This window comes from Rhinopithecus bieti, unplaced genomic scaffold (assembly GCF_001698545.2).
Source record: "Rhinopithecus bieti isolate Rb0 unplaced genomic scaffold, ASM169854v2 scaffold_13710, whole genome shotgun sequence".
NCBI classification, from domain to species: Eukaryota; Metazoa; Chordata; class Mammalia; order Primates; family Cercopithecidae; genus Rhinopithecus; species Rhinopithecus bieti.
The window spans coordinates 574997-599664 of NW_016807962.1; the positions used below are offsets into that span (position 1 = coordinate 574997).

The 24668-nt window shown below is 44.1% G+C and overlaps 1 protein-coding gene across 1 annotated transcript in view; it reads left to right on the forward strand.

Annotated features, from left to right (window-relative positions):
• TTLL11 (tubulin tyrosine ligase like 11) overlaps window positions 1–24668 on the forward strand; it is a 285959-nt gene that overhangs the window by 108185 nt on the left and 153106 nt on the right. Inside the window, exons 4-6 of the mRNA XM_017884248.1 lie at window positions 907–1482; window positions 14691–14786; window positions 15546–15661. Of these exons, the coding sequence (XP_017739737.1) occupies window positions 907–1482; window positions 14691–14786; window positions 15546–15661 (788 nt within the window). The remainder of the gene's footprint in view (window positions 1–906; window positions 1483–14690; window positions 14787–15545; window positions 15662–24668) is intronic.

Genomic DNA, 24668 nt, shown 5'->3' on the forward strand with positions numbered 1-24668 from the left:
GATCTCAGCTCACTGCAAGCTCCGCCTCCCGGGTTTATGTCATTCTCCTGCCTCAGCCTCCTGAGTAGCTGGGACTACAGGCGCCCACCACCTCGCCAGGCTAGTTTTTTGTATTTTTTTTAGTAGAGATGGGGTTTCACCATGTTCACCAGGATGGTCTCGATCTCCTGACCTCATGATCCGCCCATCTCAGCCTCCCAAAGTGCTGGGATTACAGGCTTGAGCCACCATGCCCAGCCTGAACTGTCTTTTATTTCTCAGGTTCGAGATGCTTAGTCTCTTGCATTTATGAATGCATTTAATCCTCAAAACAACCTTACTCCTATTTCACAGATGGAAATGGTGTAGATAACTTAAGTCACTTGTCCAAGGCTGCAGGGTAAGGAGCAGGGCCAGTGTCTGAGCCCAGGCCATCTGACTCCAACACCCATGGCCTTAGCATCTGCTGTGCCCTCTCTGTTCCTGACATAAAAAGGCACAACCATATTTTCTGTGAGGGTTAGATGAGCTAATTAGGTAATCGCCTGATACAGTGCCTGGCATTTCACAGGTGCTTATAAATAATATTAGCTCACCATCATTATCATTCTCAGCCCTATTATTAGTCATATGACCTGTTCAAAGTGTAGCTAATAACTGGCAAAGCAGGATTTGAACCCAGGTCTTGTGACTGCCAATCCACTACACTCTCCACCTCGCTCTGGAGCACAAGACTGGGGACAATCCTGATGTCACTATCTCAGTACCTTGTGCAGTGTAGTCTCCACGGAAGATGCTCAGCCCCTGCTCAGATCAGCAGGGATCATCTTGTCACTCATTCACCACACATTTGCTAAGGCCCCGCTCTGTGTTAGGGATCCAGAGGGAAAAGAATATAATGTCTGCCATCCTTTTCTCCCCCTCCAGGTTCGAATGGTGAAAGACGATGACCCCTCCTGGAAGCCCACTTTTATCGTGAAACCTGATGGTGGTTGTCAGGGTGACGGAATCTACCTCATTAAAGACCCCAGTGACATCCGCCTGGCAGGGACCCTCCAGAGCAGGCCGGCGGTGGTCCAGGAGTACATCTGCAAACCTCTCCTTATCGACAAGCTCAAGTTTGATATTCGTCTGTATGTCTTACTCAAGTCCTTAGACCCCTTAGAGATTTATATAGCCAAAGACGGACTCTCTAGGTTTTGTACTGAGCCATATCAGGAGCCCACCTCCAAAAACCTGCACCACGTCTTTATGCACTTAACCAACTATTCACTGAACATCCACAGCGGCAACTTCGTCCATTCGGACAGTGCTAGCACCGGCAGCAAAAGGACTTTTTCCAGCATCCTTTGTAGACTGTCTTCCAAAGGCGTTGACATCAAGAAGGTCTGGTCTGACATCATCTCCCTGGTGATTAAGACGGTCATCGCGCTGACTCCAGAGCTCAAAGTCTTCTACCAGTCAGACATCCCCACGGGGAGGCCGGGCCCCACGTGCTTCCAGGTAACCATTGCCAGTTCCCAGCCTGCGTTTCCAGCCTTAACCGGCCTCAAGAGGGCTCTCTGGCTTCGTGTGGGATGAGTGATCGGGGTGGGATGGCCAGAGGAGGGGACAGGGTTGGTGGTGCTGTGGGCTTGGGTGTTAAACCTGGGCCCAACTTCCAGCTTTCTGTTTGCTCGCCATGTGATTTGGGGCAAGCTACTTCCTTTCTGTTACCTGTAAAATGAAATGAAGAATACCTACCTTAAAAGGTTCTTGTAAGAATTAAATGAGATAACGTATGTAAAGCAGAGTTTTACATCCATTCATTTACTCATTCATTCATTCACTTGCTTATTCAACAGCTTTTGCCATACGCTTAGAAGGGGTCCGGCATTGTCCTGGGTTCTATTGAGACAGTAAGTCAGGGCCCTGCTTGCTGATGCATAGAGTCTGTTGTGAAAGACATATAATTTAAAAAGCAGTGATTATGAAGGGTTGTAAGTGCTAGAGTAGAAAAGGAAACGTCTGAGGTGCTGAGATCGTGAGGCCACGTAACATTCTCTGGGCGGGAGTGGCGTGGTCAGAGAAGGCTTCCCAGAAGAAATGGCTGTCGAACTGGAACCTGGAGCGAGAGTTAGATGAAGCAGGAGAAACTGGGTAGAGGTGGGGGAGGCAAAGCGTTCCAGGTAGAAACGTGCTAAAGCCAGAGAGGTGAGTGGGAAGCAGGAGGCACTGGAAGAGGTTGAGTATGGTTGCCGGGTGGGGTTTAAGGCAAAGATGTAGGGAGAGATGAGGAAAGGTGAGGTGGGAGAGGAAGGTAGGGGCTGTGTCGAGAGCCTTGGTATTGCCGGGGGTGGAGGGTGCAGTCCTTGGAGAATTTTAAGCAGGGGAGGATGCACTCAGATTTGCATGTTACAAAGAACAGTGTGTCTACAGGGTAAAGAACACACTGAGACAAGGCCAGAAGTTGGGAGGTCCCTAGGAGACAGTTGCTTTCACACAAGTGGGAGAGGACACTGGTTTGGACTGGGAAGGTTGTGGTGCAGATAGGGGGAATAGACAGATCTGGGTGACAGGGAAGGAACTAGAGGGGCTCAGTTTGGTGACTGGATGAGGCTGGAAAGAGAGGAGAGATGGTGGCAGTGAGGGCAGGGAGGAAACGAGGCTGATGTACAGGTGGCTTGGGTACTTGCATGGATGGATGGAGGCCCCTGAAAGAGGACCGGGCTGTTGGGGGAAGGTTGGGAGTTGGACTTAAAGTGCCTATGCGACATCCAAGTGGAGAGATTGAGGGGACAATTGGATATTTGGAGCTTGGAGTTCAGGAGACAGAGGTCTGGGTTGGGGACAGAGATGGGAACTCATCAGCAAATGGTGACCAAAGAGGGTGATGAGAGGACTGAGAAGACACCTGTGGGCATCATCATTTCACTAAGGGACAGGCAGGGGAGGGGGAGGGAGCCAGGAAAGGAGGCCAAGAAGCAGTGTCTTGAGATAGAATAAATATCAGGAGAGAAGGAGCCCGAGTGGCAAGGAGGAGGTGCTCGGGGAAGCAGGCAGGGATAGCACGTCAAATGCTGCTGAGATGCCGGGCAAGACCAGCCCTGAAACTGTCCACTCCACTCATAAGGAGTTGACTGGAGAATTGTCTTCAGCAGAGTGATGGAGCCAGGGCCAGAGTCTGGTGGACTCAGCCAGAGTGTGGGAGGGAAGGAAATGAGGAATGAGGCTGAAACATTCTTACAGGCCATTCAGCTGTGACAGTGCGGGGTGGGCAGACATGGTGTCCATACACTCCATAGGTACACACTTTCCTGCTCCCAGATCAATCAGTGAGGGGAGGAGAAGAGAAGAGGAGGAACCTCTGGCACCCTCTCCATCTAATCCTTAAAGTCATTTTGTAGCACTCGATATATATGAAAAAAGAATACATGGAACATACTTGTAAGCCATGAAGCCAAACAACAAAATGATTATCTCAAACCCTCCTCCCAACCCAAGATCTCCACCCAGTGTGTTTCACCCCCATACCATGTCCCTGCCCAGCTCTGGGATAGACATTACCCTGAATTTTATGTTTATTATTTCCTTGCTTTTGAAATACTTTTATTAGGTGTGAATGTATCCCTAAACAATATATTGTTTTGTTTTGCTTGTTTTTGAGTTTTATAAAAATGCTATTATAAAGTATGGAGTCTTCTGCAACATTCTTTTCCACTACACATAAGGTTTCAAAGGTCCACTCATGCTGGTGGGGGTCGTGGATACTGTCTCATCTGCACTGTTGTAGATTCCATTGTGAATATGCACAATTTATTATCAGTTCTTCTGTTGAGGAACATTTGGGTTATTTCCAGTCTACAGCAGGCAGGTGACAGGTCTCTTGGGACAAGAAGTGAGAAGAGAGGGAGTGGGGCAGTGTCTCTAGTGGTTGGGGCATTCGTTCAACAACAGAAGAGGAGGCTGGTCCCAAAGTGCAGCCCCAAACCCACAGAGGACACCCCAGGGGCTGGGCGCCAGTCAGCAGGATTTCCAGGCAGGTTAGAGGGGAATTTTTGGAGGGGAATTCAGGCCACGATCAGTACCAGGAAGGGGTAATTGCCATCCAGAAATTTCTCACGAGAAACTGGACCCCTGGCCTTTGGTTCCCAGGGAGAATGGACAGCTCAGCCATCAGGTAGGAGGCTTAAAACATTAGAAAGGAGAAAAGGACAGAAATTAGAGGTAGGACCAGAGGAAACAAGTCCCGACCTAAGCCATCAAAAAGTTAGGGTCAAGGAGATAAGTTGCAACGTGGACATGTCCAGGGGTCATCCCGGGGGACCATGTGGTCAGATCTGTTTGACAATGACAGCTATTCCAGGAGTATCATGTGGGCCCGGCATGCAGAGCCAAGCCGCAGAGCCCTGGTTTGGACCGAGTGGCAGGGTGGAGGGCAAGGCTGGTTGTTTTGCTGCTTGTCTTGCTGTGGACAGGCACATGGGTTAGCCATCAGTAGGGCCCAAGCTGTGGGGAGCTGGTGGAGGGGGCAGACAGGGAGGGAGCCACTGGTTTGGACAGATCATGTCTGCAAATGGAACCACAGCCTTGGGACTGTTTACCACTGCTTGACCACACTAAATGCTTCCAGGCCTGGGCGAGAGGAGGAGCACAGGGGGAGGCCAGGCTCAAGGAAGCGCTCTTCCTCTTTCCAGCTGTGCGGGCTTGGGCATGTTTCTTCACCACTCTGAGCCTCTGCTTCTTTCTCTGTAAATCACCTACGCTCACTTCCCTGCCTGCCTTTTATTGTGAAGTAATGTGGGTGACAACACTTCGACAGGGTATAAGGTATTAGATATTTGGAATTTGTCTTACCATACATTTCAGATTCCGAGTCATTAAGGGAGAAAATGGTATCCTTTTCTCCTTGGAGCCCTCTTTTATTTTATTCTTATCACTTGTAAGAGCACTTTTCAGTTTGGGTCTCACATACCTGAGCTGACTTGGAACCTAGAGATTTAGGGACCTGGTTAGTTTCTGCCATTGACTTGCTGTGTGTTCTTGTGTATAAGTCACTTAACTTCTCTGCGCCTCATCTTCCTTGCCTGCCTCACCGGGTTGTTGTCAAATTCCAACATGATAAAGATTATGAGTGGCTTTTCAAGCTGTAATGTTCTGTGCAGATAGAACACATGACTTCTTTGCCATACAGCCCCTCTCGCTTGTTGCCTAGGCTTGACCCAGATTGCAGCATTCCAGAACATAAACTCTAGCCAAAGAAATTACACTTATCTTAAACATATGACGGTGACCCCTTTCCAGTCATAGCCACAATAACGACTTGGGAAATTGTGATGGCCCAGAGCAGTTGTGGGCACTGCTCAGGCTGTGGGCAGGTTTCCTGTAATCTGCTGCTAAGGAATGTGGCTTCCCTGTCATTCCCAGCCTGTCCCCTGTCATTGCCTAGGTAACTCCCAGCAACATATCCTCATGTCAGTCTTCTTGAGGGCACCAGTGTGACTCTGGCTTGTACAGCAAGATCTGTCTCAGTGTAGATGAATCATATGGCAGAAATAACACATGCAGAGGAAAGGCTTCCAGCTCAGCTTTTAAGAACGTTCTTTCCCAGTTCCATTGCTTGGTCTGTATCTTCTTCTAGATCCCTGTATCTAATTCTCTCCTTGATCCTTTCCCTTAGATGCCTGAAGGAGATGCTGTTCCTAAATCCTAAGATGTTTCTCCTCTTTATTCTTTGTTCTTTTTGACCTCTTCCTTACCCTTCAGACCAGTTACCCCAAGGGAAGAAGGCCAAGGAACAATGCAGCAAGCGGTCAAGGGCTTGGATTTGGTTTTTAGACAGCCTGGGTTTGAGCTAACCCTGGCATCTGTAGCTGGTCTTCTTGGCAAGTTAACAATTCTTAGCCTCAACTTCCTTATCTGCAGTTAGAGACCATATTTGTACCTCCCTCTCAGAATTATTGTAAGTGCAAATAAGAGCCAACTAGGAAGAATATTTAGCACAGCACCTAGCACATAGGAAGCACTTAATAAATGACAGTTTTTACGATTATTCCATTGTTTGTTATCTGTAACCACAACAGCTCTCAAATTTGTCTATGATGAAGTGCCTTAAAATTATAAGAAACCATGAAATATTCACATTTTAAACTTAACGGGAACACGAGTGTTCCAAGGAGCATAGTTTGAAAACCATTTCCCTAGCCTGGCATTTGTCACCCCCGACCCTGGCCCCAATCTAGCTTCCCTGTACCCTCCCTGAGCCCTGCAGTCTTGAAAAACACATCCAATTGCCGTCTTGGACATAATTTGTGCTTTCCTATTGCTGCCCTTTGGTTCTCTTCTGTCTTGGCTGACCTAGCACGCTCTCTCCCATTCTTGCTGTTTCTTGAACTTCAATACCTTCTAAGGTGCTATTCAAGCCCCATCTCCTAGATAAAGCCTTCCTCCAAAAACCACTTCTGATATTTCAGCTTCTTCTTCCTTTGGACTTTAACACATTCCTGAGCACCCACTGAGAAAAGCCCTGAGCTAGTATGGGCGTGTGGTTATGGATAAGACAAGGTCCCTGCTCTGAGGGGGTGCACAGTGTAGTGGGGAGAGCTGACTCATGAGAACTCCAGTCCCTTGTAAAAAATGCTATGAGAGGGTCCATGTGGGATGCTGGGAGAGCCCAGAAAAGGGAGACGTTAACTTTGCCTAACCCTGTCAGGGAAGGCTTCCCCAAGGAGGAGATGCTTAAGCTGGAGCATAAAGCATGAATAAGGGTTTGCCAAGCGGAATATGATAAAAGCATACACTCCCAGTTTTTCTCCTATGTCCCTGGCTGCTGCTTCTCAGCCTCTTCTTCTGGACCTGTCAGTGTTGGAGAGTCTCAGGGCTCCATCCTTGGAAAGGTGTCCACCTATTGGCATTCATTCCTAAATGATCCCACGTAGCCTCCATGGCTTTAAGCACCAGCTCTGCGCTATTGGTGCCTACAGCTGTATTTCCAGTCCTGACCTTTCCTTGAGCTCCAGACTGGTATATCCCAGTGCCCACTTTAATTTTCTACTTGGATAGTTAATAGCCATCAAACGCTGAACATGTCCAAAGTCAAGCTCTTGACTTCCCTCCCAAACCTACTCTCTATCATCTTTACTGTTTCAGTAAACGAGTGCCATTCAGTCAGTCACTCAGTCCAAAAGCCTGAGACATCCTTCTTTTTTCTGTTTCCCTCCTTCATACATCCAATCCATAAGCAACTCTTACAAATATCCTTTAAAATATTCCCAAATGCAACCACTTCTAACCAACTCCACTGTTGCCATCCCAGTCTAGGCAGCCATCACCTCACACTTGAATGGCTGCCATAGCTACCTTTGCTGCCTATAGCCTATTTTTCTCACTGTAGCCAAGGAGATGCTTTGAAACGCAAGCTGGATTCAGTTACTTTCCTCACTGAAACCCTCCAATGGCTTTTTCGTTGCACTTACAATCCTGGCTCCTTCTCATGGTCTACAAGATGCAGCACCATCTGCCCCATGTCTATCTGACCTCATCTTCTGCCCCTCTCCCTCTCGCTCATTCATTGCTGTTCTTCAGAAGTGGCCTTTGTTCTTGCTGTTCCCTCTGCCTGGACTACTCTTCCCCAGCTATTCAAACATGACTTATTCTTTTTATTTTTTTGAGATGGAGTTTCACTCTTGTTGACCAAGGCTGGAGTGCGATGGCACCATCTCAGCTCACTGTAACCTCCGCTTCCTGGGTTCAAGCGATTCTCCTCCCTCAGCCTCCCAAGTAGCTGGGATTACAGCTACCTGCCACCATGCCCAGCTAATTTTTTAAAATATTAGTAGAGACAGGGTTTCACCATGTTGGTGAGGCTGGTCTCGAACTCCTGACCTCAGGTGATCCACCCACCTCGGCCTCCCAAAGTGCTGGGATACAGGTGTGAGCCATCGTGCCCAGCCCAAAAATGACTTATTCTCTCACTTTATTCAGCCCCTGTCCATATGTCACCTCCCTGAGACTTTTGCTTCTGGTGATGAGGGAGTAACAAAGACTAAATGTAACCTTCTGCAAACAACTAGACTATCAGAAATATATATGAATACGTACATGAAAGAAGCATTTTCAGACTTTGGACCACAGATAGCTCAGCACTGTGATCTCTGAGAAAAGGGGGAAAAAACCAAGGTGAGTCTTATGGTTGCCTGAGCTTTTCGTCTGGGGGCAATTTTTGGAATATGGACACAGAGGAGGTGAACCTAAACAGCGTCCAGTGACCTCACTGAGTTGAGGAGATGAAGATTGAAGTTTGGGAAGGCTAAGGTGGCTGGAAGTTGTGGGGCAGAATTATAGAAAGGAAGGAGCTAAGCAGGAAAAGAGCTCCAGAAAGCTGCATGGGATCTCAGTGGGTCTCTGCTGAGTCCTAGGCTGTGCATGCATGCAGGGTTAATCCACAAAACTGGACAAAGAATAATTGGGGGACTGATAAGCTGAACCATTTCCAGGGCTCACACAGGAGAGAGAGGCATTCGAGCACTGAAAAGTCAAGAGTGAAGAGTCTTTGGTGATGGCTGGGAGCATGCAATGGAGTCTCCAAAGAAGTTCTGCCTTAATGGGGAGGGTTAAATCTTCCCTGGGATGAAGGTTACTCTAGATCCATCCTATTCACCATAAGCAAAAGGCTTTGAAGGCATCAGGCTGATTTGCAAATAACTGACTGCCAAAACAAAGCCCAGCACTTTAAAAGGAAGACAAAGTCCAGACTCTCAGCATTGAAATATCACAATGTCCAGCATTCAATTATAAAAAATCTCTAAACATTCCACAAAACAGGAAAAGGTAACCTTTACCAATGGGGGAATCATTTAAGAGAAACAGATCCAAAAATATCAGAAATGATGAAACTAGCAGGAAAAGGATACTAAAACAGCTGTTATAACTATATACAGAAATTTTAAGGAACATATGAGCTTAGTGAAGAGAGAAATGGAAGCTAGTGAAAAGAGCCAAATGAAACTTCTATAACAGAAAATATAATCTCTGAGGTGAAAATATCACTGGATGTGATTAACAGCAAATTAGACGCTGAAGTAGAAATCATCAGTGAACTTGAAGACATAGCAATAGAATGTGTCCAAAAATAGAGAAAAATGACAAGGAAAAAAAGAACAGACTCTGAGTGGACTATGATCCAACATCAGGTGGTCTAACGTGTGTAATTGAAGTCCCAGGGCAGAAGAGAGAGGGAATATTAAAAACTTTTGAAGAAATAATGGCCAAAATTTTCCAAATTTGAAAAAAAACTATCAACCCACAATCTGAGAAGCTCAAGACATTCCAAGTAAAATACACACACACACTCCCCCCTACATTATAATCACAATATTGAAAATCAGTGATGATCAGAAAATCTTAAAAGCAGTCAGAAAGAAAAGATACACTATGTTCAGAAGAACAAAGAATAACCACAACGTTCTCATCAGAAACTGTTCTGGCCAGAGACAATGGAATGACAAGTGTCTCCTCTTTAGCAAGGCCCCCTGGCCCTCCTGGGTGGATCACCAAATGCTCCCCTCCACCCACTGTATCACACTCTGTGCTCTTACCTCGCTCTCATTATTGACTTGCTTGTGGTATCTCTTCCCTCTAAAACGTAAGCTACAAGGGGGTAGGAGTTTTGTCTTATCACTGCTTTATGCTCAGTGCCAAGAACAGTGCCTGGTATCTAGTAGTGCCCAATAAATAATTGACAAAGTAAGTAATGCCTTCAGGCAGAAAAGTATGAGGGCAGAGAGCAGTAAAGTGTCCTTGAACTACTAATGTTTCAGCACAATGAGAGTCCAAGATGTGTAGTAGTAGCAAGTGGGAGGAGATAAAGCTGGAGTGTTGACAGATGTCAGACCATAGAGCAATTTGTAGGACATGCTGTGGGACTTGGGCTTCATTTTGTAGACAGGGATTTTAGGCAGAGGAGTGTTAATAGTCTATTTGCACTTTAGAAAAATGGCTCTGGCAGCCCCTTGTGTCAGATGAATTAGAGGGGCGAGTTTGAGAGCAGAGGAAAGGTGAGAGATGGCACAGACTTGCAGAGAGTAGAAGCAGAGGGAATGGGCCAGGACTAGAAAGTTTTTTAGGAGGTAGAGTATGCAGGTGTTAGTGACCACCTGGTTGTAAGGGATAAAGAGGAAAGTTTTCACTTGTGTGATTGGGTGGATAAGGAATACAGAAAGCAAAGGAGATTTTAGAAAAATACGGTGTATTCGTTACCTATTGCTGTGTAGCAAATTACCCCAAACCTTAGGAGCTTAAAACAACAAATATCCACTGTCTTGCAGTATATGTGGGTCAGGAATTTATGCTTAGCTGACTGCTTTTGGCTCAAAGTCTCTCGCAAGGCTGCAGCCCACATGTTGGCCAGGACTGCAGTCACCTCAGAACTTCACTGGGGAAAGCTCCTTCTCCAAGCCCACTCCCATGGCTGTTGGCAGGTCTCAGGTACCCCCTGACTGTTGGCTGGAGAAATCAGTACCTTGTCACCTGGGCCTCTCCATGGGACAGCTCACGACAATGTGGCAACTGGCCTCCCTCTGAGTGAGTCAGCAAGATAGTGAGAGAAAGCACCCAAAGATAGAAGCCACAGTCTTTTTATAACCCAATATTAGAGAAGACATTTCATCATTTCTGCCCCATTCTATCTGTTAGAAACAATTCACTGGGTGAGGTCACACCCCAGTGTGTGTGAGGGGGAATTACACAAAAGGAATGAATACCAGGAGGTAGGGATCATTGGGACCATCTTAGAAAGAGTTGACGACAAGAGTGCATTTGGATACGCTGAATTTGTGGACTCTAGGACCTCCCAGTTGGGGATACTCTGGATGCAGATGGAAGTATAGGTGTGGGGCTCAGGAACGAACCCCTGTTGTTGGGCTGTAGTTTGGAGCCTTCGCATAAATTTATAATTAATGGCTCAGCAATCTCCCCAACTTGATTTGAAGCTTCTAGAGGTCATGAATGAAGGACAGATACCTTTAAACTCCCCAGGGAGCCCCTCAAGTAGGAAGTTCTCAACACATAGTTGCTGATTGAATTATTTGGGGAGGCAGAATATCACATGGTTGAAAAGCTCTCTCTCCATTTAACAATTCCTGCTCCGTTAGAGGGACTTGGAAAGAGGCTTTCCCCTTTCTAAGCTGCACGTTCCTTGTCTGCACAAAGTGGATTTTTTTTAAAAAAAGAAAGTACAGCTTTTTTTTTCCTGGGAACCCCAGTATATCACATTGGTAAAAGGTAAAATTTGATCTGATCGGTTGGCCTCCCCCTTGCGACCCCAGAAAAGAATCCCAGTTTGAAAACCACTGGACCAAGTAAATACCTGATTTTCTGCCAACTGGGACATTCTGTGATTGTATGACAGGATAACTCTACATCTCTCCCAGTTATGTGATTCTGTTTATTAAGATCCATTGATGCTACATATTTTATTGGACTTTTGAAAAGAAAATCATGCATATTTCCTTGAACTTATGAAAAAATGTCATAAAGCTGACTCTCATTAAGCACTTTCTATGTATCAAGCACTGTGCAAAAAATATTATATTGCATTATCTTTATTTAATCTTTTCTCCCCTACTGGAGTCTAAGACTTTGTTTAGATCACTGTTGTATTTCCAGCAGCTAGAATAGTTCTTGGGACATAGAAAGCATTAAATAAATATCTTCTGGGCCAGACGCGGTGGCTCACGCATGTAATCCCAGAAATTTGGGAGGACAAGGCAGTTGGATCACCTGAGGCCAGGAGTTTGAGACTAGCCTGGCCAAGATGGTGAAACCCCATCTCTACTAAAAATATAAAAATTAGCTTGGCGTGGTGGCACGTGCCTGTAATCCCAGTTACTCGGGAGGCTGAGGCAGGAGAATCACTTGAACCTGGGAGGCGGAGGTTGCAGTGAGCTGACATGGTGCTATTGCACTCCAGCCTGGGCAACAAGAGAAAAACTCCGTCTCAAAATAAATTAATTAATTAATTAATTAAATTAAAAATAAAGACTTTCTGAATGGATGAACTAAGGTAAATAAGTACTATTCATAGTTCCATTTTATGGATGAGGAAACTTGGGCTTAGAGCTGCTAAGTAACTTGCCTGTAGTCACACAAGTTAAAGGCAGAATTAAAATATGAAATGAGCCCCTCTTGACTGCAAAGCACACTAATGCCATTTCTTTTTGGTGGAATTGGCAGGAAACTGGAAAGAGATAGCATATATTGAGTACCTTCTATATGATGAGCATAGGCCTAGGTATTGCTTTTCACTGCCATTATCAACAACCCTGACAGATGCTATTGTTATCCTCATTTCTCAAATGAGATCATGGAGGCTCAGAGTGGCTAGGCACCTTACCTAGAGTCATCTAGCTAGTGTAAGGGACTGAGCTGGGATTGGAGCCCAGGTCTTTCTGACTCCAAAGCATTCCTGTACAAGATCCAGCATATTCAAAAACATGCACTCAAGTTTAGCTTCTGGAAAATATCATGCCACTGGTGGGTGGAGATCAATAGGCCTGATGAGGCTTTACCACCCCTGCTCCAGCTCCCAGCATTCCCAGCTTTACATTCATGAAACCACTGGGCATTGAACTGGGAAGAGTCCACCAGGCTGAGAAAGTACAAAATATACCAAAAAATAAGAGTTGATGACTAAGGATGATAAACGTCGTCACCACAGCCTGCTGCTCTCTGTAGCCTCATCAACATCACATGTCTCAGACCAGGTCTGAAGTTAGACTGATGATGTCACCAGAGTCTCTAAAAGGGCTCATCACTCACATCCACTTGTCATGTATTATTAAGCAGATCTATAATACATGTAACATTTTCTACTGAATTTCCATTTCTTTCTTTTCATGACCAAGGAAAGAAAAATAGAGTGAGGATGACTTTTCCCAACTTTTCATCCTTATTGCCCTTCACTGAAAAATAACTTCATCTTGAGTCACCTCCCAAAAATGGTCATTCAGGCTCTAATTTCATTAATAAGGATGGAACTACAGTTTAATAATTATCATTTAACTAATGCATATTCTATATAGACAAGTAAATGGATTTCCCTCATCTTTCCTCCTTAAATCCACAGAGGAGGGGAGTCTACAACCCTATCTTTTTCTTTTTTCTCTTTATTCTCCACATTACTTTTTGAGACTTGGGGTTCTATTAATTATGTTAGAAATTTTCTGCATTATCACTTCTGTAGCGATAACGAGAGTCCTCCGGATAATCGAAAGTCCTTGTCGTCTAAATCAGAATCTCATTAGGGGCAACGATCTCAAGGATGAGCAAAAGTTATCCAGATGAAGAGTTTTTTTAGGCAGAGAACAAAATGCTCATGAGTGGCTGGCCCTGATTGTAGGGCCTGTAAGGAATGGAAAGAAACCTGAGTGACTGGAAGACAAAGCTTCACCCAAGGCAGAGTGCTGGATGTAAGAGCAGGTGTGAAGCAAACGGTGTTGGAGAACTCCAACTGTGCAGGGCCCTATGCTTAGAAGGGCTCTGAGCTTGATTTAACATGCTGTGTTGTCACATCCCTATTGTGAAACTGTTCGTCCTTTTTGAACGGAGGGCCCTGCATTTTCATGTTGCACTAGGCCACATAAATTGTGTAGTCAGTCCTGCTTGGGTGTGAAAGCCAGCTCTGTCATTGATTAACTAGCTAGGCGGTCTCTGGGAAATCCACTGGCCTTCCTGAGATTCAGTTTCTGCTTCTGTAAAGTGGAGCACACAATCCTTTCTTCAAATACACTGTCATGAGGATTCAATGAGACTATGAATAATCAGTGCTTTGTATAGTAATGGGTGCCTGGTAGGTGCCTAATCAATATTCCCATCTTCTTAACTAAGAGAGTGTATCTGAATCACCTGGGGAATTTGCTTTTTTTCAAAATACATTAACCTGGGTTCTGCTCTGAGCACTTCTGACTCTGTGGGGATGTGGTGGGGTTTTTTTGTTTGTTTGTTTTTTGAGAGAGTCTTGCTCTGTCACCCAGGTTGGAGTGCAGTGGCACCATCTTGGCTCACTGCAACCTCCACCTCCTGGGTTCAAGCAATTCTCCTGCTTCAGCCTTCCATGTAGCTGGGACTGCAGGTTCACGCCATGACACCTAGCTAATTTTTGTATTTTTAGTAGAAACAGTGTTTTGCCATGTTGGCGAGGCTGGTTCAAACTCCTGACCTCAGGTGATCTGCCTGCCTCGGTCTCCCAAAGTGCTGGGATTACAGGCATGAGCCACCAAGCCCGGCCGATGTGGTGGTTTTGAACGAGGTCTTTATATGACACTGATGTATACCTCAGGTTTCCAAAAGCAGCCTTAGATTCTCAGAGAGCTAGCTAAGAAGGCAGAGAGAAGCAGAAGAAAAGGCAAAGGGAGAAATCGATGGACTACTATTCATCCTCAACATAATAAAAAACCTGTTAAAGAAGAAAGAGGTCATCAACTTAACAGCCCTTCAGATGACAAAGACAGTGCTGAAATGCACTGTGGGAACTCATCCCATTATCAAGGTTCCTATAAAATTTTCTGCTGCCCATTTGGTCTGACAAGTACCCCCAGAGGAAGAGGGGCTGTGGACAAGAGAAGCCAGGGTCAAGGCCAAGGTTGGGGACTGAATTTGAACTTATTTTCAACTTAGTGACCCTAATACCGTACTCAATAGAGACAGTAATTCTGAATTCTGTTTATCCTGCCCAGATTTTAGGCTTTGACATTCTTCTAATGAAAAATCTGAAGCCTATACTACTTGAAGTAAATGCAAATCCCAGTATGAGAATCGAACATGAGCATGAAGTAAGTATTTTGAGCATCTCATTGATATGTTGCCATATAGCTGAATATTCCTACCCTCATGTTGCTCACTTAACAAAACAAGATGGAACATTCTCACATTTTCATAGCCAAATTCTATTCAAGTCAAATAATTTCAGTTTTGTTGCGTTCTGAATATAGACTATTAATACAAGACCTCTCTGACCTATGGTCACTTCCCAGCATGCCGTTTTTCCAATTTTTAAGGTTTGGAAACTTAGAAGCAGCTGAGCCTTCCCATGAGTTTTGACATGAACTAATTAGTTAGGCTCAGGAGATGAACTAATTGAAATTCTATGAATATGATTTAGTCATGTTGACATACTTGAATCACTAAGATAAATAGTATATTTAGCAGTGGTTATATTTTTCTCCCTCTCCCCCAAAAAATTCATTTAAAAAACTGGAAGGAAGTACAGCAGATATCAATATTGGGTTTAGGGGGGATTATTTGGATTATTTTACTTTTCTTAACCCCTTTCTATATTTCTTAATTTTCTGCAGTGAGCATGTATAATTCTGATAATTAGAAGAACATGGTGCTATTTTTCCTCTTCATGTATTTGGTTAATTTATAAAAGGAAATTGATATTCTAAGGTAGTATAAAGGAAGTCTTTAAAATTTTCTTCTATAAATTAGTATAAGCAAAATTTACCAGCATAACCCCTGGAGCTAGCTGGATAGCCACTTGGCACTGAATCACGGTCTCCACTGTGACACAGAATCCTTACCCATTCAAGCTTTCTCCAGGGGTGTTTGAAAATGTCCCCAGCCTCGTTGATGAAGAAGTGAAAGTGGCTGTGATCAGAGACACTCTGCGCCTCATGGACCCACTTAAGAAGAAAAGGGAGAACCAGTAAGTACTTTTTTATGTTGTTCATTTCTATCAACTCTGCCTCCTAACTCTGCTTCATATCCTAAGCAGGTAAGTTCTTGGAACCTGCTACCATTGTGAGTGAGATTTACATCTTAAACAATTCTAATAAAATATCTTCGTTTTATAAATATCAGCCCCCAAGCAACCAGTGACTCAAATTGGGAGTAATCTGACAAATGGGCTTTTGTAGATGAATTTGTGAGTGTTATCCAAATCTGGAATATCTCTTCTAAGAAGCCGTCTCCCTCAAGGTTAGGCTGCCCACTTGCCCACCATTGTGCGCCTAGTGCTTCTCTGAAATCCTCAAGCACAGAAAGAGTACAATAAAATGCACGAGAAGAGGGCCACAGGTAACTAGGACATGGTAAGAGTTGCTTCCTTTTTATTTTCTTCATGTTTACACTCTTGCAGTATAAACTTTCAGTTTCAAAATTGGCAAAGCCAATTTAATGACAGTTCTGTGATATTTACAACACTTGTAATTCTGCTTCGTCCCCACCCACTCAGTGGTACCTTACATTGCATTGTTGGTGGATATATGTGCTCCGCCCTCCCTCCATGGAATCACCCCGGAAATGAATGATATTTCACCTGAGTATGTTGTTCTGTTTTTACCAAATTCCAGGCTCTCACAAAGTAGGGATTGAGTACATATCACTGTGTCAATGTTTCAGGAAGAAAAATCAAAGGCATCTCAAATAGCACTTCTCATATCCCTAGACTAATCAGATTAACCCTAATGTACGCAGACAAATAAAGCACTTGTCAGTAATTGTTCAAGACTGGGAGGAATGCAGACTTCCCTAAGCAAGTGGTGTTTTGTGGGTTCCTCTACCAAGGTTTCTCACCACCTGGGCTCAAGCCCAAATATCACTCTATGGTCGTGCTGCTCACGCTTGGCTGCACGTTAGAACCCTCTGGGCAGCTTTCAGAAATACCAATACTAGAGTTTCCACTTCTAGAGGTGCTGATTTTCATTGGCCTGGGTGGAAGGCCTGGCCACAGAAAGTTTCTAGGTTCCCTAGGTGATTCTGCTGTGCAGCCAAGGCTGAGGGCCACTGCCCTGCAGAAAATATTACCCTGAAGAAGTATTGGTCACAGTCTGAGTCAGGCTGGATGGCGCCTGTCTGGCTGAGCCGGCTGAGTTCTTCTCCAGAGTGTTCTTGAGAACACTGTGAGGCACAGATTGCCATTGTTGGCAAGACTCTGCTGAGAATGTTTACCTGTAGTTTGTATGGGCCAATCCCACCAGGTGTGGCTTCTTCCACCAATCAGTGCTTCAAAGCTGTCCTCTCAGCAGCTCAGACCCGATGGCAGCCAAATAATGTGTTCACCAGTATGTATGCATCTGCAGCTGCTTTCTTTAGCCATCTCAAAGGAAAAGCAATGGATTAATTGCAATTTGGTCAAAATTACTGCAATAAAACTCATTCCTCAAAAATCTATTCTCTAATAGTTATTGGACTCACCAGCAGATACTAGGTTCTGAGAAATCGTATAGTACTGTAAGGAGATTTGGGTAGTAATGTATGCCAGTATGGCATAGCAGTACAGTTTTTTTAGGATGACTTTGACACAACAGTGTTCTTTTTTTTCTTTTTCTTTTTTATACTTTAAGTTCTGGGATACATGTGCAGAACATGTAGGTTTGTTACATAGGTATACACGTGCCATGGTGGTTTGCTGCGCCTATCAACCCATCATCTACGTTAGATATTTCTCCTAATGCTATCCCTCCCCTAGTTCCCACCCCCCAACAGGCCTCAGTGTCTGATGTTCCCCTCCCTGTGCTCATGTATTCTTTATTGTTCAACTTGCACTTATGAGTGAGAACATGCGGTGTTTGGTTTTCTGTTCTTGTGATACTTTTTTAAGAATGATGGTTTCCAGCTTCATCCATGTCCCTGCAAAAGATATGAACTCATCCTTTTTTATGGCTGCATAGTATTCCATGGTGTATATATGCCACATTTTCTTTATCCAGTGTATCATTGATGGGCATTTGGGTTGGTTCCAAGTCTTTGCTATTGTGAACAGTGCTGCAATAAACATATGTGTGCATATGTCTTTATAGTAGAATTATTTATAATCCTTTGGGTATATACCCAGTAATGGGATTGCTGAGCCAAATGATATTTCTGGTTCTAGATCCTTGAGGAATCACCACACTGTCTTCCACAATGGTTGAACTAATTTACACTCCTACCAACAGGGTAAAAGCGTTCCTATTTCTCCACATTCTCTCCAGCATCTGTTGTTTCCTGACTTTTTAATGATCGCCATTCTAACTGGCGTGAGATGGTATCTCATTGTGGTTTTGATTTGTATTTCTCTGATGACCAGTGATGATGAGCTTTTTTTCATATCTTTGCTGGCCGCATAAATGTCTTCTTTTGAGAAGTGTCTGTTCATATCCTTCGCCCACTTTTTGAGACACATCAGCATTCTTATTCCTTTATTGGGAACAAGAAGTTCAAAAGTCGTTGTATGGCCTGAGTCTTTTTAAGCTCTGCCACCTAAACATGAAGGGATAGAAGCGTTCTACTATATTTTCATTAAATGACATTGAAACAAAATTAGTTTTTCTTGTTCTAGTTGCTTTTCTTTACCTACACCAATTAATTCATAGGAGCTGCATTCTATGTGATCTATATGAGCTGCAGGCCTAAAATTTAATAATAGTGGAGCATAGGACCATTGAGAAGGATAGGAAAGGCATTTTACAGCTTATCAAATCATAAATAGCAGCACCTCATTTTTAATTTAAAAAGCATTGACTTTTTTATTGGTAGCCAGGAACAGTTAGAAGTTGAACCTGACTTTTATTCTAATATAAAACCCTTTCATCTCATCCTCTTCTTACCTATAATGTAAAGATATATGATAATAGCCCAATGCCATTTACTGATTTTTTTCTTAATTTCCCCTTTTTTTTTTTTTTAACTCAGCAAGGATTATCCCTGAAAGTACTTTGTAATCCATAAAGTGTGTTTACATGTAAGGGATTATGATCATTTTGATAAATTTACCATGCAGAGGAAAAGGCTGAAATTATTCTCAACTCCTTTGTGTAGAAATGTTTCAGAATAAGTTGAAAAATTACCCTATTTATACCACACAGTGTCGTAGTGCTGAATCCTGTGTCTAAATCTGAGACTATGTCACTCCAACTGCATAAAATGATGTTATGTAGACTTCCAGGCTAGAAGCTACCTTTAGAAGCTAGGGTTTCTAGTGTTTGCACAGAATCTGACCTATGTTTTGAAAAAAAAAAAAAAAAAAAATGGAATCTCAGCCTTTCCCTTCAACTCTTTAGCAAAAGAGGGTCCGAAGTGTCTGTCCGTCATTAGTTATTTCTTGAGAACAGTTTGTCAGCAAGACAGCTGAGGCAGGTCTTCACTTCCTCACACAGACTAAAGATAAAAAGTAGATACCCCAAACTCCTCATCTCCCCAGACTGCTCTGGACAGGTGAAGAGGAATCCTCAGAAGGAGCCCCAGACCGGTGTCCATGCATCACGCGTCTCCTCGACCTCGGGGTCTTGTGGCCTGGGGTCAATTTCTTGGTGGGACTGAAAGCAATCCTCAGGCAGTCTACCAGGGGAAGAACTTGACTCTGCTGACATCCACCTTGGCACAGTCGAGAGTACCTTCTATGGAGCTGAAAAACCAGAGATTCCAATCCTAACTCTGTCACTAACTGGTGGTGAGTCCTTAGAGATGTTGCATAGCTGTTTTGAGCCTCAGTATCCTTTTCTATAAAATGGGGATAATGATGTTCAAATAAACAATGAGAGGCCGGGCACAGTGGCTCACACCTGTAATCCCAGCACTTTGGGAGGCTGAGGCAGGTGGATTACTTGAGGTCGGGAGTTCAAGACCAGCCTAGTCAACATGGTGAAACCCCATCTCTACTAAAAATACAAAAATCAGCTGGGCATGGTGGTGCATGCCTATAATCCCAGCTACTTGAGAGACTGAGGCACAAGAATCGCTTGAACCCAGGAGGTGGAGGTTGCAGTGAGCCAAGATCGTGCCACTACACTCTAGCCTGGTTGACAGAGTAAGACTGTGTCTCAAAAAATAAATAAAAATAAAATAAATAAGAAAACTTTTAATGTATAGTAGGTGCTTGATAATGCTGAGTTTACCACTCAACAGCAGATCATGAGGTCAGGAGTTCGAGACCAGCCTGGCCAATACAGTGAAACCCTGTCTCTACTAAAAATACAAAAAAAAAAAAAAATTAATCAGGCGTGGTGGCGCATGCCTATAGTCCCAGCTACTCGGGAGGCTGAGGCAGAAGAATCGCTTGAACCCGGGAGGCAGAGGTTGCAGTGAGCCGAGATCACACCACTGCACTCCAGCCTGGCAGCAGAGCGAGACTCCGTCTTAAAAAAAAAAAGAAAAGAAAGAAAGTATTTACTGGACATGAAAGAAAAAAACAATGCTTAGTTATTATTCTCTTTCCTGGTATACTTAAAGTAGATTTTTTAGTTTAAAATCAATGATGCATCCTAAAAATGAAGCTGCTTGATGACTGTGGACTAGAATCGACACTGGAGCTGGATACCAATGGAAGGTTCTGTTTCCAGGTAGCAAGATGTCACTGGCTGATATTTATTTCATGTGTTAGGAGAAATTACCTTTGGCTCCTGAAGGAGGAGAACATCTGTCATATGTGAACTATTTTGGCTAAGGTAGCATTTTATAATATCTAGTGACTTAATTGATTTTCTTACAAGGGTTCTGTGGAGGCTCTGTAGGGACATGGGAAGCAGGAAGCTTATGGGGTGGGATTCTGGAAACATTATATAAATGGAGGTAAAACTCACATATGATACAATGAACCATTTAAAAGCACACAATTCAGTGGCATTTAGTATGTTCACAAAGCTGTGCAACCATCACCACTAGCTCCACAGTGTTTTGCCACTCCAAAAGGAAACCATCAATCACTCTCCATTCTCCCTCCCCCCAGTTCCTGGCAACCAACAGTCTGCTTTCTGTCTCTGTGGATTTAGCTGTTTTGGATATTTCATCTGAATAGAATAATACCCTATGCAGTCTTTTGTGATTGGCTTCTTTCACTTAGTATAATATTTTTGAAGTTCACCCTTGTTGTGGCGTGTCAGTACTTCATTCCTTTTTACAGCTGAATAATATTCCATGAGACGGATAGACCACATTTGGTATTTATTTGTCAGTTGATGGACATTTGGGTGGATGCCATCTCTTTTTCAACCAGAGGGATGCTACAATGATCTATTTCATATGTTGGCACTCTACATTAGATTTCTTTTGAAGAGAGGGGATCTCTTCTGCTATGAGAAGTTTTTAGAACCCCTGTTTTCATCCAGCCTCCTCATTTATTGCTAAAAGCACAGATCTTAGAACTCATCATGCTGGTCAGTTCCCTGGTTCAAGAATCTCCCTCTGAAGCCGGGCGCAGTGGCTCACGCCTGTAATCCCAGCACTTTGGGAGGCCGAGGCAGGTGGATCACGATGTCAGCACTTCAAGACCAGCTTGGCCAACATAGTGAAACACCGTGTCTACTAAAAAATACAAAAGTTAGCTGGGCCTGATGGCGGGTGCCTGTAATCCCAGCTACTTGGGAGGCTGAGGCAAGAGAATTGCTTGAACCCGGGAGGCAGAGGTTGCAGTCAACCAAGATCGAGCCACTGCACTCCAGCCTGAGTGACAGAGCAAGACTCCATCTCAAAAAAAAAGAAAGAAAAAAGAAAAAAAGAATCTCCCTCTGAAGCATCACTGACAGAGGAGCGGCATGTGTCCTGGCAAGACAACAGAGTTGGTATCAGTCAGGCCTGGGATAATGTCCTTAATCCCTGATCATTGCACCCTGAGCTTGGTGGTCAAGTCACTTTGGTCTGATCATGTCTGTAAAATGGGAATCCAGGTACCTCCTTGGCTGGATTGTCATGGTCATGATACGAAATGACACGTGTGAAAAAGCCCCATGGGATCTGAGAGCATTAGACAACAGCTAGTTCTTAGAGTCACAGTCAATCACACTTTCCTTTAAAATCATGCTGATGGTGACAAATAAGTCATCAGCTCTTGAGGCAAGCTGTTTGAGTTGTGGACATAATGGTTCTGCCCCCCTGAATCATACACGGGGAAACTATGCTGGAGGGAGGTACGAAACTTGCCCCAAGACCCAAAGCTAGTGAGAAATAGACTGGAAACTGGGCCCTGGGTCTGACTCCTACACCAGTGTTCACTTGGCCATGAGGCTGTATTGGTCTCCAGTTTCCATTTTCACATTCAAAGCTTAACTTTGAAAGTACATGAAAAAAGTAAGAATAATCAATGGAAAATTTTCCCTTTCACTCAAGGTATTTGGGCAGCCTAAGTCTTTCTTTTTAAAACTTCTGTCAGAGGGAGAAGTAAATAAATTGCAATCTCAATTATTTTTAAAACAATGTGCTTATTCCATCAATTGATTAATTTTTGGCTCCCGAGGGACCCATTTTACTAGTATTGGGCTCCTCTTCCTGAACATAGATATTTCAGGGAACTGGACTCCTTTCTCAAGAATCATAACCATTCAGGACCCCAGTGTAATATAAATGAAGACAGAGACAGGCTTGGAGAAATTGGAGGGGGTTTTATTGATATCACGATGCCACGCAATGCCTGGGAGCTGGGTTATAGACTGCTTTCCTCTTATTCAAAGGTATATATTTGGAACATGACTTATATAAGGCCCAGAAGCCCCTTTTTCCGCAGTAACATTTCACAGTCCTCTCCCTGTTTCATTACTTCCTATCACCATAACAACCAGGTTTGCTGTAAAGAGAGGGAGTCAGTCTGCCAAGCAGCTGTGGTTCTAATTTGGAAGTGTTTGTCCACTAAAGGTTTTATTGGGCGCTCAGGCTTTACTTCTTACCTTGACTCTAAGCACATCTCTTGGGCCCTGTGCCATATTTAGTACCAATAGATGAATCCCCAAATCTGGTAGATTCTATGTAGAATCTAGAATAAAGTTGAAACATTCTCAGAGAACAGAAAACAAGGAATCTCCCAGTGGGCTCTGTTTTGTGGCTGGGTCTTGTCGTACAACCAAGGAATGTGGCTTTGTTCAATCCTGGAGAAGATTAGAGAAACATTAATCAGAAATTCTCCAGGCCCAGAACCCTGTCCCTTAAATTGGTAGCACCTCTTATTGAAGTCCCCTCAAAAATAAGGAAGAGGGGTTCTTAACTATCTAGACTAAGCATGCTGTTGTAAGTATAGAACATGATCTTTCTGACTGGAGAATGGATTCTTCCAGAAGAATCATCCACTATCCTGCTGAATGGCCTGTTCATGTATGCACTCCTGACCTTTGGTTGAAATTCTGGGCTCAATTGATTCCTGAGGTGATATGATTTGGCTCTGTGTCCCTACCCAAATCTCATCTCAGATTGTAATCCCCACAAGACCTGGTGGGAGGTGATTGGATCATGGGGGTGGTTTCTCCCATGCTGTTCTTGTGGTAGCAAGTGAGTTCTTGTATGTGCACATCAAAGCACAGCACCTTTTTCTTAACCTTGTTTATGACACAGAGACATTTGTTCACATGTTCTCCTGCTGACCCTCTCCCCACTATTACCCTATTGTCCGGCCACATCCCCCTCGCCAAGATAGTAAAGATAATGATCAATAAATACTGAAGGAACTCAGAGACCGGTGCCGGCGCAAGTCCGTATACTGAGCGCCGGTCCCCTAGGCCCACTTTTCTTTCTCTATACTTTGTCTCTGTGTCTCTTTCTTTTCTCAAGTCTCTTGTTCCACCTGACAAGAAACGCCCACAAGTGTGGAGGGGCTGGCCCCCTTCAAGTTCTCATGAGATCTGGTGGTTTAAAAGTGTGTGGCAGCAACCCCTTCTCTCTCTCTCTTTCCTGCCACCTTGTGAAGAAGGCCCTTGCTTCCCCTTTGCCTTCCGCCATGATTGTACGTTTCCTGAGGCCTCCCAGTCATACTTCCTGTTACGCCTGCAGAACTCTGAGTCAGTTAAACCTCTTTGTCATAAATTACCCAGTCTCAGGTAGTTCTTTGTAGCAGTGTGAAAACAGACTAATACATGAGGGTTCAATCAGGAACCCTGACCCTGCAGACCAGCACACATTGACCCCCAAGCAACTTTGAAGATTTTAGATAAAAAAAAAAGTCTGGGTCACAGACAAATGAATATTTGCATACTTATTTGCATTTCATTTGCACCATGTGTGGATTAGAGAAACAGATATTTATTTATTTCGAGTGTTTACTGACCACTTACTGTGTGCCGGGGAAGACTGCAGAAGAGAATTAGATCGCCAGCCAGTAGGGGCGGCAAGACCCACGCATCAGTATCTGTAAGGTGGAATGTGCTAAGTACTGAAAGCATAAAGACAAATTGCCAAGAGAGGAAAGTGTGGGGAGAGATTATTTCCTGATGGAAAGAACTTTTAAAAACTGACAAGGAGGTGGCACTTGAGCTGAGGTTTAAAGCGTGAGTAGGATTTGAAATATGAAAATGAGGGGAAGGAGGTCCCTGGTGAAGGAAACAAAGGCACAAGGCTCTGTTGGGGGAGCCCTGAGGAGTTCAGGTAGGCAGGAGGGTTGGGTGCATGGAGTGGATTAGGAGAGAGGAAGGTGGGAGCTAGGTGGAAACTCAAAGCCAGAGGTTTATGGCCTTGAATGTCAAGAAATTTGAGGCCAGGCACGGTGGCTCAAGCCTGTAATCCCAGCACTTTGGGATGCCTAGGCAGTAGATCACGTGGAGTCTGGAGTTCAAGGCCAGCCTGGCCAACATAGTGAAACCCCATCTCTACTAAAAATATAAAAATTAGCCAGGCATGGTGGCATGTCCCTATAATCCCAGCTACTCAGGAGGCTAAGGCAGGAGAATTGCTTGAACCCAGGAGGCAGAGGTTGCAGTAGCTGAGATCGCACCACTGTACTCCAGCCTAGGCAACAGAGGGAGACTCAGTCTCAAAAA